Here is a 17,788-nt window from a genome sequence, read left to right as displayed (position 1 = left end):
ATAGTTTGGGAAACTGCTCTACAGGAAGACTTCAATAGGCTTCAAGCTTGGACAGATGAGTGGGGTTAGTTTTAATATTAATAAATGCAAGGTGTTACACCTTGGGGGATGCAGAGATATAAAGCTATGTACTGTATTGGTGAAGCTGTGCTTCAGGAAGTAAATGGGATTTAGGACCTTGGGGTAATGGTGGACATTAGACTAAAATTCTAAGAGCACATTGCAAAGACTGCACACTTATTGCTGATATGATAAGATTTAGACTGACATGTAGGGATAAGGAGGTGGTCATACACATGGATTACTATGCTCCGATTTAGTCTTCTAGTTTTATTGTGATGTGGAGACTCTACAGAGGATCCCAAGACTTGATGACAAAGTGATATCAGGATGACTCTAGAGTGTTGGTTATGCAGAGCAGTTGAGGGACTGCAGATTATAGAGTGTGGTGGATAGGAGGAAAGAAAGAGATATGATAGACTGTCAAGTTGGTTGAAGGATTTTACCACATCAGAGTGTAATACAGAAGGAATTAGAAAAAGAGTGGATGGGAAGAACAAGAGACAATCGATGGAAATTGTATAAAGATGCTGTGAAGAAGGATGCGAGGAGTAGGTTTTGTACATGAAGACTTGTTGGCAAAGGAGAATGCATACTGCCAGAGTGCATTGTGAATACAGGGACAGTGGCAGATTATCCAATAGGTGCACCTAGGGCCTCGTCATCTCAAAAAATTACATAGCAAAAAGATAATATGCCTCTAAACATTTAGTGAACGTTTATATTTATTATTTATTTTCTAATATATTTTTTAGATAGCTAATGTAAGTAATACTACTAATTAGATAAATTAAATAAATAATTATAAATAAAGAAAAAACATTATTTAAGGATTTTATTGTCTTTTTAATTTTAAAAAAAAAAATTTACATAAAGGGCCTTATAACAAAATTGCGCCTAGGGCCTTAAAGGAACATAATCCACTACTGTGCAGGGAGTGCAAATGATTTCAAGGTTCAATATGATGGATGTGTTGCTGGTTGAGTGGGCCTCCGATGACAAGTCTGCTTACTCTATGGAGGTTACTGTAATAATAATAATTTCTTTGGTTCTTCGAGATGAATTGGCAGATCTTCCAGTTTCATCATTGTAGGACAGGTTGCAATAACAAGGAACTTTGTTATTGCGACCTGGGAGAGGAGAAGGGATTTGATCTTTTGTGGGAGGGAACAAGGCAAATAGCTACAAAACTAGGTTTTGAAAACAGTACATCTCTTAGGACTAAGTTTAATGTCTAATAATATTAACACTAGATCTCCATGGAGTCAAAACACTCATCACTGGAGGTGCACACTATTACACACAAATCCCATCAAATCATGTGTCCACATTCACCACGCTGTCAAACAATGTAGTCCACTCACCAACTCTCCATGCAAATACAAAGAAGCTGCTCTTTACACCCTTGCTCACACTACCCTTATACAGTCTCTAGGAATGGCCTTCTGGCTCAACTCCCCTCTCCCATACTACAAAAACTTTCTTCAACATCAACCCTTACTAACTTAAAGGTCCCATTCCTCCTATTCACAAGGCTCTGCAAATTGCATTTCTTCAATCTTCTTCATATCCCACATTCCAAAGACCAATTAATGGACTTTAACTATTAACTAATTATTAACTAATTCCAAAGCCCAATTGATGGAGATGATTCGTAGTAGAGGTTCGGTGTAGTGGTTGAGACAGTTGTATCAGTTGAGATAGTTGTAGGTGTCCTCCCGCGATGAGTCTTTGGACTCCTTGGAGGTGTCAGGAATAATAATTACAACCTAGTCTTCTTTGGATCCATTCTAATATATCTTCATTATCATGTAAACCAAATGGATGGCAAATCTGCACACAATAATCCATATAACCTAATAATCCAAATAAATCATACCACACTAATTAAAGCCTTAATTATTCCACAAATATTATTTAAACAATTCAAAACAATTTGCAACTGCAATACATCATCCATTTCCAAGTAAGAAAGAAAAAGAGTGGGAGCCACTATAAAATAAGTATAGTTGAAGCCCTTTGGTTGGAAAGACTTTGATTTGAATCCTGTTTTGGATGCAAAGGATCTTTATCGGGACTTTCAGTTCAAGGTGAGTTAGCCAGTCTCATATGGTGGCAGCAAGGTGTTTCATTCTGCAAATAGGCAAATAGCCAGAAGAATACATGCAATTTACAGTCACAGCAATGCAGATAGGATTAACCACCCTATCATAAGCATTATCAAGTTTCTATGAAGCCAAATTACTTGGCCATGACACGCCATGGAGTCTAATGTGAAAAGGAAGATGAGATGAGTAAAATCACAGAGATACAGTGGCACACACACAGGATTTAATCTTTTGGGGGGGGGGGTGAGTCGAACGGATAAAAATATTTATAATACAATGAATTTGCATTAAAAATATTTTTATCCGTTCAACTAAAATTCATTAGATAATTATAAAAATTTATTTAAAGAATAAAATCCAGTTTTCTTTTTACAAAGCTCTTGAATTATTTCAGTCGTGGTTACATTAATCTCTCTGTGTGTGTATATAGCAAAGCCAGTCTGTTCAATCGTGATTGTGTCATGGTAGATCTTAAATAGGTTTTTAAAAGGCCTAAGTTAGAAAATGACCTTTCACTGACGCATGTTGTTACCGTAAGCATTGGAAATATTTTTAATAAGTTATAGATGTTAGAATATATCATTTTGTCACACTTTGAAACTGCATCAATGACATTTTTGCATGGAGCTATTGCAAACGGCTTTTCAAATTTCTTATATCACAACTTGAATTCGGCGTTCAAAATTGTTGGATTTGTATAAGGCAAATCACCGGCATAAAATTCACACAAATGACAAAAATCTTCCATTGCACTTGCTGTTGGAGCATCTTTTCCATTTGGTAGAAGAGAAAGAAATATATTTGAAAATGTTGTGGTGATGAGTGAAACGTTCATGAAGTTGAGTCAATATTTGATCAATAAATGGAATGAAATAGAATGAAATTCTGTAGAAGAGTATTTCTCCTGAAATACTCTTCTACAGAATCAGCTAGAACATTGGACCTTAATGTTCGTTTTGAAGTCCTTGGCTTTTTAATGTCAATATTAAAATTATTGGCTTTTATACATGCTTCCTTCATCGTAAATATCTTTAAAAGAAGAATCTATTGTTTCACGAATGATATTTAATTGAGCCACATCATCATCAACAAAATTTAGGGCAATTAAGAGGTCACTGTCAGATTTTTGCATTATTTTGGACAATGGCGAGGTGCACACAAATATTTTTTGCAAGCTAAATAAATATATTATAAATCTTAAAAGATATTAATATTATAAACAACAAGGATGTCCTGTCTTTTAGGGGTATTGAAGAAATTGTGTACCTTTTCAATTATGCCAATGCAATTTCTTATTTGTCACAGATATAGTGTTGTGTCGGAAAAAGGGCTGACTCACTATGACTGGATGATGATTTTCGACTTCTTCAAATAATTCAGGAAATTCACTTCTCACTGAAGGCAAGATCTAGAATAGAGCCAAACCACGATCACGGAATTGCATTTTAAGCCCACAGTCATTTGAAAGCTCAATTAGCTGCTCTTTTTTCACTAATGAAAGGTCGTTCTCGTGTGATGGGATGGGAATTCTGTGTTTCTGTGGATTCGTTACAGACCTCTTTCTCTGCAAGCCTGAAATGGATCGTGAAATCACAGTAATTTCTTATAAAAAGTTATTTGGAAAATGTTTCCAAATTTTGTTTCGGAGTTTTGAGGTGGACACAAACCCTTTCCCAGTGGTTAAATTTTAAACTGATAAGTTTTGGGGCCCTATACAAAATAACCAATTGTATTTACTTTTTGAATACTATCCAGGGAAGCTCCAAACCCCCCCGTCCCTTTCATCATGCGTTCGTAATCAGGCTACTGTTGATATTGACATATACACATTCAAAAATTTTATATACACATTCAAAACTGTAAACAATTGTTGAATAATAACACAATGTAGGCATAATCACTGTAAAGGGAGAAAAGTCACAAAACAGAAAAATGTTCCTACACACTAACCAATTGTATTTACCTTTGAATCAGATCCACTGGTCGAGTGGACATCAAATCTTTCCTTTTGTTCAGCGTATTAACATTATCGCATTGCAACTGATGGGAATTCTGTGTTTCTGTGGATTCGTTACAGACCTTTTTCTCTTCAGAAACTACACACAAACTGTCATTACAAACTTGTTTTGTATTATCAATGTCATCCGAGATATTTTCTGTTTAAAGAAGGTACCAATGTACTTATCCATTGTCAAAGAAGGTACCAATGTCAGCTTGCTTTTCGCGCGATTTCTGAGAAATATATAAATACCGGAGTTAATTCACAACACATTTTGTCTAAGTATTACTTAGCACTTCTGAAGATATATTGAGCCTTGGTTGAAGGAGGAAAACCTTCAACAATAAAAATCAATAAACAACAAGCAATTGGTTGAAATGTGGTCATGTGGACAACACATGTTCACTTCAAATCTGACAAAACAGCAAGAGAAGGTGGAAGCAATAAAACCATTTTGTTTTTCACTTCACCCTTCTTTTATTACTCATCATTCTGCTGCTACAAATTAAAATAGTGGCAGAATGTTCATGGAATGAACATTCTGCAGCTATCTTTTTTTTTTTTTTTTTTTTTTTAAAGTATTCATTTATTTTAATAATTTTTACTTACTTATTCAATTTAAATTTGTTTTGTTTGGATAATTAAATATATAGATTTATTTGATTAATTTAAGCCTGTGGACCACCAGTCCCATCGTCGTGGACCATAGGTTGAGAAACACAGCTATAGGGTTCGCTCACCTTATGTGACCCCTAATTCATAAGTAGTATAGAAATAGAAAACATGACACAACATAAATAAAAAATGAATTTTAATTAGGAAAAGTATTTTGGAAAATTTTCTAGTGTTTTTAACTTTTTCTTTTGGGTGCACCACTGCAGAGATATATACATAAAGGAATAAGATTTAACTATACTTACGATATTCATCAAAAAGTAATGAAGAGACACTCACAGGGGCCCAAAATTCTGATCCATTGACAAAAATACCTCTGAAAATGAAAATTAATAGGTGAGAGAAGAAAATATTCTGAAATTATGATTAGTTTATACTTTTGAAACATATTGTCATTATTAAAAATAGGTTTTAAAAGAAAAGCAGAACTTTCATTAGGATGTGTTTAAATTATATTGCAGTTATTTGGCAAAAGTCAAATAACTGCAATAAAAGATAAGAATGGAACTATAATAAGGAACCAAGAACAAATCCAGCAGGCTAGAAGAATTTTATAAAGAACTCTATAGTGATCCTTCAATAGATAAAGTAAATATAAATAACTCTTCTCCATCACATATAGAATTCATCCCCCCCCATTCACTTCAAATGAAATAAAATGGGCATTAAAACAAATGAAAAATGTCCTGGTGAAAACCTAATTCACATAGAATTAATTACATGGGGAGGAAATAATATACCGTATTTGTTGGCGTATAAGACGCACCCCCTTTTTTGAACACATTTTTTAGGAAAAAAACTTTATCACTGAATATTATAATGAATTTACAGTGTTCAAATATAAAGTAATAATTAGGTCTACTTTCAACAAATACCTAATCTAACTAAGAAAGAGTACCTGCCTTTTAATCTTCTTTGTCAAAACCCAGAAATTCATCTCCAGAGCTAAATGAAGAGACACTTGAAATCTCTTCTAAATCAGAATTTGACTCCTCATACAACAAACATCTCTATACCATCCAGTGCATTACTAATGCCACACTTATTAAATGATTTAACCACTGTCTCAGTTTTCATGCATCCCATGAAGTTTTGACCCACTCACAAACTTGCGAAATGCTAGGCCTCTTCCTTCTTCTTGATGGCATAACCTCAAAATCTGAAGACTGCATCTAGCTGTTCCACTTCTTCATAAATCTCTTAAATGGTTTATTAATACAGACATCTAAAGGTTGAAGCTAACTAGTTAGACCTCCTGGAATTACAGCTAACTGAGTTTTCAATTCCTTGAGTTTATTTTTAACATCTTCTGTTCTGTGAGAACAAAACCTATCCCATACTAGCAGGGCAGGCTTCTTCAACAGGGCACCTAGACCAAATTTTATCTATCCATAACTTCATTCCTCCTCCATCCATCCATCCAGCCTTTTGCGTGAACATGTACTCCTTTAAGCAGTTTTTCTTTGGGCAGCGTCTTCCTTTTAAAAATCAATAGTGGCGGCAATTTTGTCCCATCAGCACAGCAGGATAAAACAACCGTGTAGTGAGTTTGTTTGTGCCCTGAAGTTTTAACAGTAACACCTTTTGTGCCCTTAGAATCTACAGTTTTGTTTGAGGGTACATCAAAAGTCAGCGGAACCTCGTCCATGTTTCCTATTTGCGCAAGTTCAAAATTTTCTCGTTTCCTTGCGTTAATGACGAATCGATGAAATTCAATAATTTTTTTCTTCATATTCAGCTGGCATATTTTATGATATTTTTGTTTTAGTCCGCATACATAGCTGGTTTCTCTTCCTGAATCTTGAACACCATGATGCTGATCCAATAAAGTTGGTGATCCCCCTGTTAGTGGCTATCGCTTTCGCTTGATGAATAATCATTTTTGTAGACACTAAAATTCCTGCTTTTCTGTGGTCTAAAAGTGGAACTGCAAAATGGCCATTTTGCAGTTCCACTTCATAGGTTATGTTTACAGTGAGTTGCGTTTTTCAGATCCTCTTCCTGATTCCGCCAAGTTCTTATCATTTTCTCAGTTGGGGGTGGCCTTAAATGCCTCACTGCAGCCCTGTTTCCATGTTCTTTAGCATATGCAATCACACGTAGCTTGTATGCAATATTGTAGCACTGCCGATGTTTTTCAGCCATAATTTGCCGAGAAATTTAGAGAAAATTTAATGGCAGAAATTTATCACCGTTCACAACAACTGTGACAACATTTGCATCCACTGAATTCTACATAACTGGAATGTTCTCCCACACCGCAAAGAAGCAAGAAAGAAATCGCGTAACTCGGAACAGAGAAAAATTCCAGAAATGAAAGTAACAAAAAACTGAGTCGCCATATAAGACGCACCTTGTTTTTCGGATCTATTTTCAAAGAAAAAAAGTGTGTCTTATATGCCAGCAAATATGGTAATTCACTATATCACAAACTTACTAAATCTATGCCTAGAAGAAGGGAAGATACCAGAAAACTGGAAAAATGCTACTCTGATACTGTTATTTAAAAAAAGGGGACAAAGAAGAAGTAAAGAACTATAGACCAATTAATATTTTCTCCAATCTATACAAAATTCTCACCAAAGTAATAACCAATAGGTTAACCCCTGTTCTAGACTCAAATCAGCCAGTAGAACAACTAGGATTCCATAAAGGCACAATTGATCATATTCATGTAGTAAAACAAATAGAAAAAGCAGAAGAAAATGAATTGCCTCTCTGTTTAGCCTTTACTGATTATGAAAAGCATCCGATTCCATCAAAAGTAATGCAATAATCAAAGCACTCGAAAATCAAGGAGTTCCTGAAGAATATATGGACCTCCTCCAGGAAATATACCACACTGCAACAGCAACAATCCAACTTCACACAAGTAGCAATAAAATATCAATTGAAAAAGGTGTCTGACAAGGAGACTCTCACCCAAAATCTTTACAGTAGTCCTTCAAGAAATATTTAATAGTATAAACTGGACAAACCTTGGTATAAAAATTAATAACAGAAAGTTAGCACACCTAAGATATGCAGATTATATCATAATTTTTGCAAACACTCCAGAAGACCTATATCATATAAGCAGAAAAGTTAGTCTAAAAATAAACAGAGAAAAAACTAAAATCATGTTTAATCATTTTGTAAGACCAAAAAACATAATAATAGAAAACAATTTCTTGGAAAGAGTCTCTTCATATACATACTTAGGTCATCTCATTGATCTAAACTGTGGACTCCAAAAGGAAATAAATAGGAGATTTCAACTTGCCTGAGGTGCATTCAGAAAATTGAAAAGCATTTTTCAAAACAATGATGTCCCACCAGTAGTGCACTCAGGATTTAATCTTGGAGGGGGCCCAAGTTGAGTAGACAATTTGAGAATACAGACTACGCACCACATACGGCCTATGACTGAGCATCTGCAATGATCGCTAATTCATAAGTAGTACAGAAATAGAAGACACGACACAACATAAATTTAAAAATAAAAGAATTTTAATTAGGGAAAGATTTTTGGATATTTTTCTAGTGTTTTTTCCTTTTTCTTTGGAGGGGCCAGTAGCAACACCCCACTAAATATCCTGTCTTGCTTACCTCTACCTCACACCACATGCTCTCAAAATCATTTGTCTCACTTCCTTCCAAAGCCTCCACTCTTAGAGGACATAGGTCGTCACTTATTATAAGCAGTACCCCACCACCACCACCATGCTTTCCCCTCCTATCCTGACGAAAAATGCTGTACCCAGCGACTTCTATTCCTGTTATTATATCTTCTTCTGTCAACCACGTCTCAGTGATCCCAATAATATTTGGCCAGGCTGATGCTATCTGCACCACCAATTCCTCTCCCTTATTCCGGATACTCCTGGCATTAGTATAAAGCATATAAATGCCACTGTTTCTATACCCAGCATTATCCCCTCTAGACTCCACTGGGCTCAGTGTTACCTGATGTTGTCTCCCTTCTCCCAAGTATCCATTCCCACAAGAGGCCATCCCTGCTATCATCCTCCATGGGACACACTGACTCGTTCAGAACAGCAATCTGTAAGCGGTCTCTTGCATACAATTCCTCTCTTTCCTCAAACGCACTCCAAGCATCCACATATACCAGTCCTCTCTTGTCACACATTCTAGCTATTATGTCATTCAATATTACTGCTCTTCTGCTCAGCTCATCATTATCATACCTAGGCAACACACACTATTTTTCCTCTCTCTGTCTTCTTCCGTACAGTCTCAAGCAAAAACCTCATATCTCTTGCTGCCCGACTTACATTACCACTTAAGTCATTTGTTCCTACCATCACAATCATCTCATCCACCCTTTCACCTCTCTTAATTTCCATAGCTACCCTTTCTATTGTTCGTCCTGGCAAACACTCCTCACACATCCTATCTTGAACACCATGGATCATTGAGTCCCCAAACATTATACCTCTTACCATTCCCTCTCTCCTATTGTTTCCATTCTCTCCTCTTCTTTCATTCCCTTAGGTCTCTCTCATTCCCTCTCCTCTACTGCTATTATTATTATTCAGACCTCCACAGAGTCAAAAGACTCATCGTGGGAGGTCCTTCCTAAGAAACACAAAGTCTATCATACCACTCCTTAAACTCATTGACTGTTCTCGCTCTCACCACTTCATCAGGCAAAGCATTCCATGGTTCAACCACCATCCATGCAAAGAAACCACTCTGCACCCTCTTGCTCACAGTTTCCTTTCGTAACTTCCACGGATGGTCTCTTGTCATCACTCCTTCCCACTGTTCAACCTAGCGAAAGAACTCCCCAGTGTCAACCCTGTAACTACCTCTCTCTTACTGAATCTGACACTAGATACTTAATTCACATTGCCCATTCATCACATGCTATATCAGGTAATTATCTCCATATAATACAATATAAGCCATCTCCTTTCCTTGTTTCCATACACGATCGCCTGCTTTCATTTGATTTTATTGTTATAAACTCTACAATCTATTTTCCCCCATTCCTCCGCACACATACACTATTTATTACAGCAGCCAGCAACAATCTCACCCCTTGAATTAGATAGCTCTGCTGCTACTTTCTTTTGGAAGGAGTGGCAATATTAGTAGCTGTAAAACCTCATGCCAAAATGAGCATGATTGCATAACACATGATACATATAATAATAATAATAAGACTGATATCAATATAAGCCAAGGAATGTGTAGATTTTTCAAATAAAAATGAATGTGACAACTTTCATGTGCATACCTACTAAACAATGACTGACCAGCGTCAGCATCCACACTCTACATGTTTCTGTTTTTTTACTTTTGTGTAATGATTCCTTCATGTTCGGTTTTAGTTATGTAGTATTTCATGTTTACTGCTTAAATAGTAATCGTACAAAGAATACTATTCTATACTCCTGCTCTCCACAACAGATCTCTGACATTTGCTACAGAGCTTTGGTTTCCATCCCTTATATTGGTAACCTTTCTCTCAAAATCACCCATCTCATGACATAAGAGTGGCTTTCAAGCCCATTGCGACTATACGACCTCTGTTACATTCACCTATGGACCACAACTCTTTCAACAAACATCATGGAGTTTACAATATCCCATATTCTTGTATCCTTGCTTACAGGGCAAACATCTAGAAATTTGAAAATTAGACAAAAAGAGCATATTGGAGACATCAATGACAACAGAGATGACAGCTCAGGCCTAGTTTTCCACTTCTCCCATACTTAACACAATACTGAATGTGACAAGAGCTCCATGCCTTACATATGAGGATGTGCTGAAAAGTTGTTATAATCACCATAAAGGAATTAAGGTAGAACCATGTAACTTACATATTATTCTGCATATTCCTCATGAAGTATTGTATACTTGTTACAATGCTGCTGCATTATTTGCAATCTCTGAGAAAAAAATCTTTCACATAAATTGGGCTATTTTTGTTATAGGTGTTTATCAGAACTTTTCAGCCCCCTCCTCCCCCTTCTATGAGGCTGAAAAGTTCGGGCACTGAAGTTTTGCAGGCAAAACTTCAGTGCTTGCAAAATCAGAAAGGCTATGACGGTTATCCATTCACACGGCACATTCAACAGAAACCAAGGAATGTTATGTGCGATATTTGGAAGTCATTTATTAGATCTTTCCACACATCAGGCTAACATTTCTGCCAGCTAATGACTGACCCATGCCAGCTTCCACACTCCATGTGTTTCTGTTTTAATACTTTTGTGTAATGGTTTACGTTTAACATAAACCATTACACAAATGGTTCATGTTTATAACAACATCTTATTGTATTTTTTTGTTCTTCCTAACCCAGAAGAAGCCATTAGCAGTGGCAAAACTAGTTGGTTTAACTATCTATATCACCACAACCTATTAAAATACAGTGTTAGTTATCACCAATATAAGCTATTTAAATATATATGCTTACCTAATTTCAAGAGTGCCTTCATCTTCATCTGGAGCTTTCCATGTCACGGTTATATTTGTCTTCTCTCTAAAATCAGAATTTGTGACTGCCGTATTGCGATCAGGATCACATTGTATGGGTTTCACAAAGTCAGGATATTTTATAAATTCCCCAACTCTTTCAGGATTTTCAAATTTTCTTTGTGTCACAAACATCATTAACGCATTCAAGTTTGGACCCAGAACTGTTACTGAAATAAAAAGTTTCAATCATTCAGTTATGTAGGTATAAATAATTAATATGCACACACACAGACAGAGCTTGGAAAGAAGTCAGACTCCATAGTGTGAGGAACAAACAGCCATGGTGCCCACCTTAATAAAATGAGATGTAGGACCTCTTTTTGCTGCATTGACTACAGCAAATCTAGGAGGCATGCTTTCCACAAGCATACACTAGCAATCAATTTGGGCCATTCTTTCTGTAGGCATGTAACAGGGTGTCCTGGACTGTTGTTTGTGTGTGGGGAGGGGCAGATGTCCCTCGGCCTCACCCGATGCTTAAGTTCATCCCACAGTTGAGATCATCAATACACTTGAGATCAGGGCTCTGTGCAGGCCAGTCAACTGTGCTTATGTTCATATCCACAAACTATGCAGTTACAGCAGCAGCCTTCTGACACAATTCATTATCTTGCTGATCAGAATTCAATGTTCATAGCACCACAAACAGCGGTCCAAGGCCAAACCAAGAGCATACCATCACACCACCACCACCACCACCTCTGAATTTCATAGTTGTGGTTCTGCACTCTTGTTAGAGATTCACAGCTGTCTATCTGCTCAACAGAGTGTAGTGAGATATATCACTCCATAACAGCTTTCCAAGCTTATGCATCATATGCTCTTTGCACTACTGAAGACAATACTGTATATTGGTTTGGATAATGTGGGGCTTGCATATTGCGGTCCTACCATGGAAACTCATTGTGAGCCTCAGTTTGATGCCTGGAACTCTGCATTTTTAATGTGCTGGGGCAGCCATTTCACCTGGACATAGTTTCACTGACTTGGGAGCATCATATACCTCCAATTTATACCAGCTACAAACATGTGACTCGTCACAGCATAATGCATCTTGCCCATTGAGGTGTCTGTTGACTTCTTTCCAAGCAGTATATAAGGAATATTCACTTACAGGAACCTAAATGTTAAATATATTATAGTATGCTAACAAGGTCTTCATTCTTTCTTCATTTATGTTTTTGAGAATTATGTATTTTTCTATTTTTTGAACAGTTGCTCTATAGTGTTATAAGATTTACTAGAATAATGAAATATTTAGGGTTTTTTTAAGTAAACATTAAAACTACTAAATTGATCAAAATTCATCCAATTTGAGGGTGGAGTCCTGTAAATGTAAGTCACATCTGCAAGGCATATCTACACAGATGATACACACACCCATTCTATACAAATTTTACACTTGAATACTTTTGTTTTTTAATTTGAACATTTAATTTTAATTTTCTAATTTTAAAAAAGTTCAAAAAAAAAAAAGTTGAGGCGGAGAGCAAGGATTATGAATGATATGCTGGCTGAAATGTGTGAGGAGATGGGAGTACAGTTTGTTAATGTGTGGAATGAATTTGTGAGACGAAGTGCGCTATATGGTAGCGATGGGCTGCATTTGAGTGGTTATGGTGCGAGTCGCTTGGAGAGACTGCTGCTGGAAGGTAGAGAAGTGAATAGAGAGAATGAATCAGATCGAGTGGGAAGTGATGTGGAAGAGCGGGAGCGTAAGACAGGAGAGATTGAAGAGGTGGTTATGAATGGGGAAGTGAGTGGTATAAGTATAGAAAATGAGAGAGAGAATAGGTGTGTAAGAGGAGCAGGGAAATGGGGAGGCAGGAAAGGATTGGGGTGACCAGGGATCAAGAGGAAACAGTTGGAATTGAAAAGGGTTTTAAAATGAAGAAGCAGAAAGGGAAATGGCCCCAGTCGAGCATGGAGAGATCACATCGAGTGAGTGGTATCAGTGGAACTAGCTGTAGATCCAGAAATGAGCTGTTGTGTTTGTATACAAATGCTAGAAGTATAAGAAACAAGGCAGATGAAATGGTTGCACTAATTGCGTCTGTTCACGCAAAGATTGTCGGGATAAGTGAGACATGGTTAGAAGAGGACGACATCCTGACAGGAATAGAGATTGAAGTGTTTGATGTGTTTCGTGAGGACAGAAACGGTAAAAAAGGGAGAGGGAGTGCTATTGATGATAGAGAAAGAGTTATGTCCATATAAAGTAGAGATGCAAGAGGGAAATAGTGCCAGTGGTTTTGAGGCAGTATGGTGTGAGATAGAGGTGAATGGAATCAGATACTTGATGGGATGTTGTTATAGACCAGGTAATGTGGATGGTGGTGATAGTGAAATGTATAATTAAATTAGCCAAGCAAATAAGAAAAGGGTGATCATTATGGGTGATTTTAATTATGGCAATATAGACTGTAATGATGAGATAGCAACTTGAAGTAAAGAAAATGAGTTTCTCGAGTTTTTGAGGGATAACTACCTCAGACAGTATGTAATAGAGGGCACACGAGGATTGAGGGTATTGGATTTGGTCATCTCATCAGAGGATGTAATTATAAATGAGGTGTCAAATCATCCACCAATTGGTGAAAAGGCAACCACCCAGGTAATCACATGAGGTGATTACCTGGGTGGTTGCCAGCAGTGCGAGGACCTCTGCAAGAAAAGGTTATATGTGGAACTACAAGGAGGGCGATTATGAAGAGCTCAGGAGACAGCTTGCAGGTGTAGCATGGAATGAGGAGTTAGCTGGAAAAGAGATCGATGTATCTTGGGGGTATTTTCAAAAACTGTTTAGTAGATGCAATGTCTAAATGTATTCCAAGGGTGAGAAGGTTAAATAAGGTGGGTGTGAGATGGATGAATAAAGAGATTAAGCATGCGATACAGAGAAAAAGGGCATTATGGAGGCAGCATAAGAGAAGTGGAAATAACCAATTCCATGTGGTATACAAAGACCAAGCAAGGAGGGTGACTTGGTTGGCAAGGATAGCTAAAGAGAGGTATGAACAGCAGTTGGCCAACGAAGCCAAAAAGAATCCTAAGGTATTCTTTCAATACGTAGCCAGCAAAAGAAAGAATAATTATGGAAGGATGACAATGATTAGAGAAAATGGTATAAAGACAGCTGATGCAGAATGTGTGGTGGAGATGCTTAATGAGTAGTTCATAAAGATCTTTCAATCTTGTGAATGTGACTTCATGGAGGGATTGAGAGCAGTTGATGATGGGGAGGAGAGACTGACTGGAAGTGAGCAACAGGTGTATGGGGAATTGACTAGATGTTAATAAGGCTGTGGGACTTGATAATATATCACCACGTATTCTGAAAGAATGTGCCAGGGAGTAGACACCTGCCTTGACATATTTTTTGAATATGAGTCTTGCACTCGGTCAAGTTCCTAAGGAGTGGAAGGAGGGCAAGATTGTGCCACTTCATAAAGGAGGTGATCGAACTCAAGCATCAAACTATAGGCCTATCTGTGTTTCAGGTGTTGTGGTTAAGTTGTTGGAGAAGCTTGCGAGAACTAGGATCCAGAGTTGGATTGACCAGAATGGTATTATCTTTGATGGACAGCATGGATTTGCTAAAGGGAGGTCATGTTTTAGTAATCTACTTAATTATTACAATAAAGTGACTGCTCCCTTGGACAGAGGAAAAGGATACACAGTAGTATACTTGGATTTTGCAAAGGCTTTTGATAGAGTACCTCATGATAGGTTGACAGTTAAACTAGAGCAGATGGGGTTGGATATTAGACTGGTGCATTGGATTGGATACTGGCTATCTGATAGGTATCAACAAGTTGTGTATGGGAAAAGGAAAGTCACTAGTGGAGTGCCTCAGGGGTCTGTTTTTGGTCCATTGCTGTTTAACTTGTATATTAATGATATAGGTGAAGATTTGGATGGAGATATTCAGTTGTTTGCAGATGATGCAAAGTTGGGACGAACCATGAAGTGTAGGAAGATGTTGTGGCCTTACACTAAGACTTGAATAGATTGAGTGATTGGGCACAGAAATGGAGATGCGAGTTCAATGTTGCAAAATGTAACGTTTTAAAATTTGGAAAACAAAGATGGGATGCAGAATTTTTGCTTGGTGAGAATATATTGTTGAAGGTAGAGGAAATAAGAGATCTGGGGATGATAGTGGATAATGATCTAAAATTTAGGGGACACATTGCCAAAATTGTGAAGACAACACAAAGGCTTCTGGGAATGATGCGGAGGACGCTGACGTGTAGAGGTAGGGAGATTCTTGTTCCGTTGTATAAGGCTTTGATTAGGCCACACATGGACTATTGTGCCCAGATTTGGTCACTGGGTTTTCAGAATGGTTATTCAGTTATGTAGGTATCAATACAAACATACACATATATACAAGGAATATGTTATTTGCTATCTCTTATATATTAAAATTCATGAAGTATATATATATATATATATATATATATTATTATTATATATTTAAAATGAAAAACTTCAATATTCATCTGATAATACTCAATCTTCAAACTTCAGCATTCATCTTCAATTTACTGTTGTATGATATTAACGATAAGTGACATCTAATAATGCAATTTTTTTATTTTTCGATTTAGTAATGCAAAATATTTTCAGTCTTCAAGTTTAATTTCAATAACTGCTTTTTTTTAATGCTTCAAAAAGTGAGCTTTAGCAGCTAACTTTTAAACCATTACAAAGTTCAGTTTTCTAATTCAGTACTTAATGTGATAAAGAGTTAGTTTGTCAGTTTTACCTAATCATGAATAACTATTAATGAGACTGTACTTCGAATTTTTTTTTTTGCAATTCTTATTGTTTAAAATATGTAACGAAAGGACTTTAGGTGGAATTACACTATCTGATTAAAAATATCTGGACATCCCTTTGTGGTAGTAGTACCATGACTCATATAGGTATTAAAAAGAAACACAATTTTTCCATCATCTTAGACAAACGTTAACGGAAAAATGGACCATTACTGAACAGCTCAGTGACTTTCGATATGTCACTATCATAGGATGCCCCTTTGCAAAAAACTCTGTTTGGGGAAATTTCTGCCCTGTTTCAGCTGCCCCAATCAAATGTAGATGATGTCATCATTGTGAAGTGGAAATGCCAAGGGGCAACAAAAGCATGATCGTGACCTGGTAGCAGTGGCGGCCGTACATATGCACTGTGACACTGCAGACCCCCCCCCCCCCAAGGAAAAAATGAAAAAATTAAATTTTGTCTGTGCTTATAAATAATGCTTACAACATTATATAAATGCAATACAACATGTTAAAGGTTACAGCTTATGTTTTGACATTGATTGAACAGTTAATAATTGGAATTGTTCGATTAACGCTTTAGATTATGAAACAAATGCACTGCGATCTAACGCCGATATTCGTTTGCACTTGTTATTGTACGTTACATCATTAGATACACTGCCCAAACGGCAGTGTATCAAGAATAAGTGTATCTTATTCTTGCGCGCGTTATTTCTGTGAGATATGAAATATTTATTATTGGTGCGTGGTGTTCGTGGTGAACTATATTTTGCAAATCTTATTTCATTTTGTTAAAATAACATATAATTATTTATTTATTATAGATAAAAGGCTGAATTATGATGAGTGTCACTGTTGATAATATGAAAAGAATTATATTTTTTCAATTATTGTTACACGAAACAAATGCACTGCAATCTAATGCCGATATTAGTTTGCGCTTGTCATTGCTATTGATACAAAACTTTTATTATTGGTGTTTGTTTGTGGTGAGGATGAAATATTTTTAATAAAGCAATTTTTAATATGTAAATTTATTTATTAATAAATTCGTTACTAATTAGGGGGAAAAAAGTTTTTTTTTTTTTTTTTTTTTTTTTATATGCAGCACCACTACTTAAAATTTTCACCAGCTGCCACTGCCTGGTAGGTTACATAAAATCCCAGAGCAAGACTGCCAAGCGCTGAAGCAGGTGGCATAACAAATTTGTTGTCTTTGGTTGAAACATTCACTACCAAGTTCCAATATGTACCACAGCTGTTTGTTAGGAGCTGAAGAACATGAGTTTCTATGGCTGAGTAGCAGCACACAAGCTTAGCATTGACAAGGGAAATGCCAAGCATCAGGTGGGACAGTGTAAAGTTTGCAGCCATTGGACTATGGAACAGTGAAAATGCATTCTCTGGAGTAAGATCTGAGGCTGTTTTTCAGTTCCAGTGACAGAAAGTCAACACTATAGCCTATAACAGAGCTGTGGCATGTCACTGTTTACACGCCACAATGTTTTGGGTAACATGCCAGTGTTCATCAATACCTGACAACAACTATTCTCCCTGTTTGAGTTCAGTTCAGCTTTTGCATTTGTGTGAACAAGAAGTGAGTTGAATTATTTTGTGCCAGTTCCACAACACTGCTGTAGAGATAAGAAAACAGTTTTCAATAA

General features: G+C 36.7%; 1 protein-coding gene across 2 annotated transcripts in view; it reads right to left on the bottom strand.

The window, feature by feature from the left end:
• The window catches only part of LOC150105412 (uncharacterized), a 131,035-nt gene that overhangs the window by 93,475 nt on the left and 19,772 nt on the right, over nucleotides 1-17,788 (bottom strand). For both annotated transcript variants that reach the window (XM_090394144.1, XM_090394145.1), the window contains exons 2-3: nucleotides 11,273-11,501; nucleotides 5,088-5,158 (exon numbers count right to left, since the gene is read on the bottom strand). In XM_090394144.1, the coding sequence (XP_090250270.1) occupies nucleotides 5,088-5,158; nucleotides 11,273-11,501 (300 nt within the window). The remainder of the gene's footprint in view (nucleotides 1-5,087; nucleotides 5,159-11,272; nucleotides 11,502-17,788) is intronic.

The sequence above is a fragment of the Typopeltis vanoorti genome, chromosome 6 (genome assembly GCF_054136105.1).
Source record: "Typopeltis vanoorti isolate ZY-2024b chromosome 6, IOZ_Tvanoo_1.0, whole genome shotgun sequence".
NCBI classification, from domain to species: domain Eukaryota; kingdom Metazoa; phylum Arthropoda; class Arachnida; order Uropygi; family Thelyphonidae; genus Typopeltis; species Typopeltis vanoorti.
The sequence above is the reverse complement of the archived record's forward strand: the minus strand, read 5'-3'. Positions and strand labels throughout refer to the sequence as shown.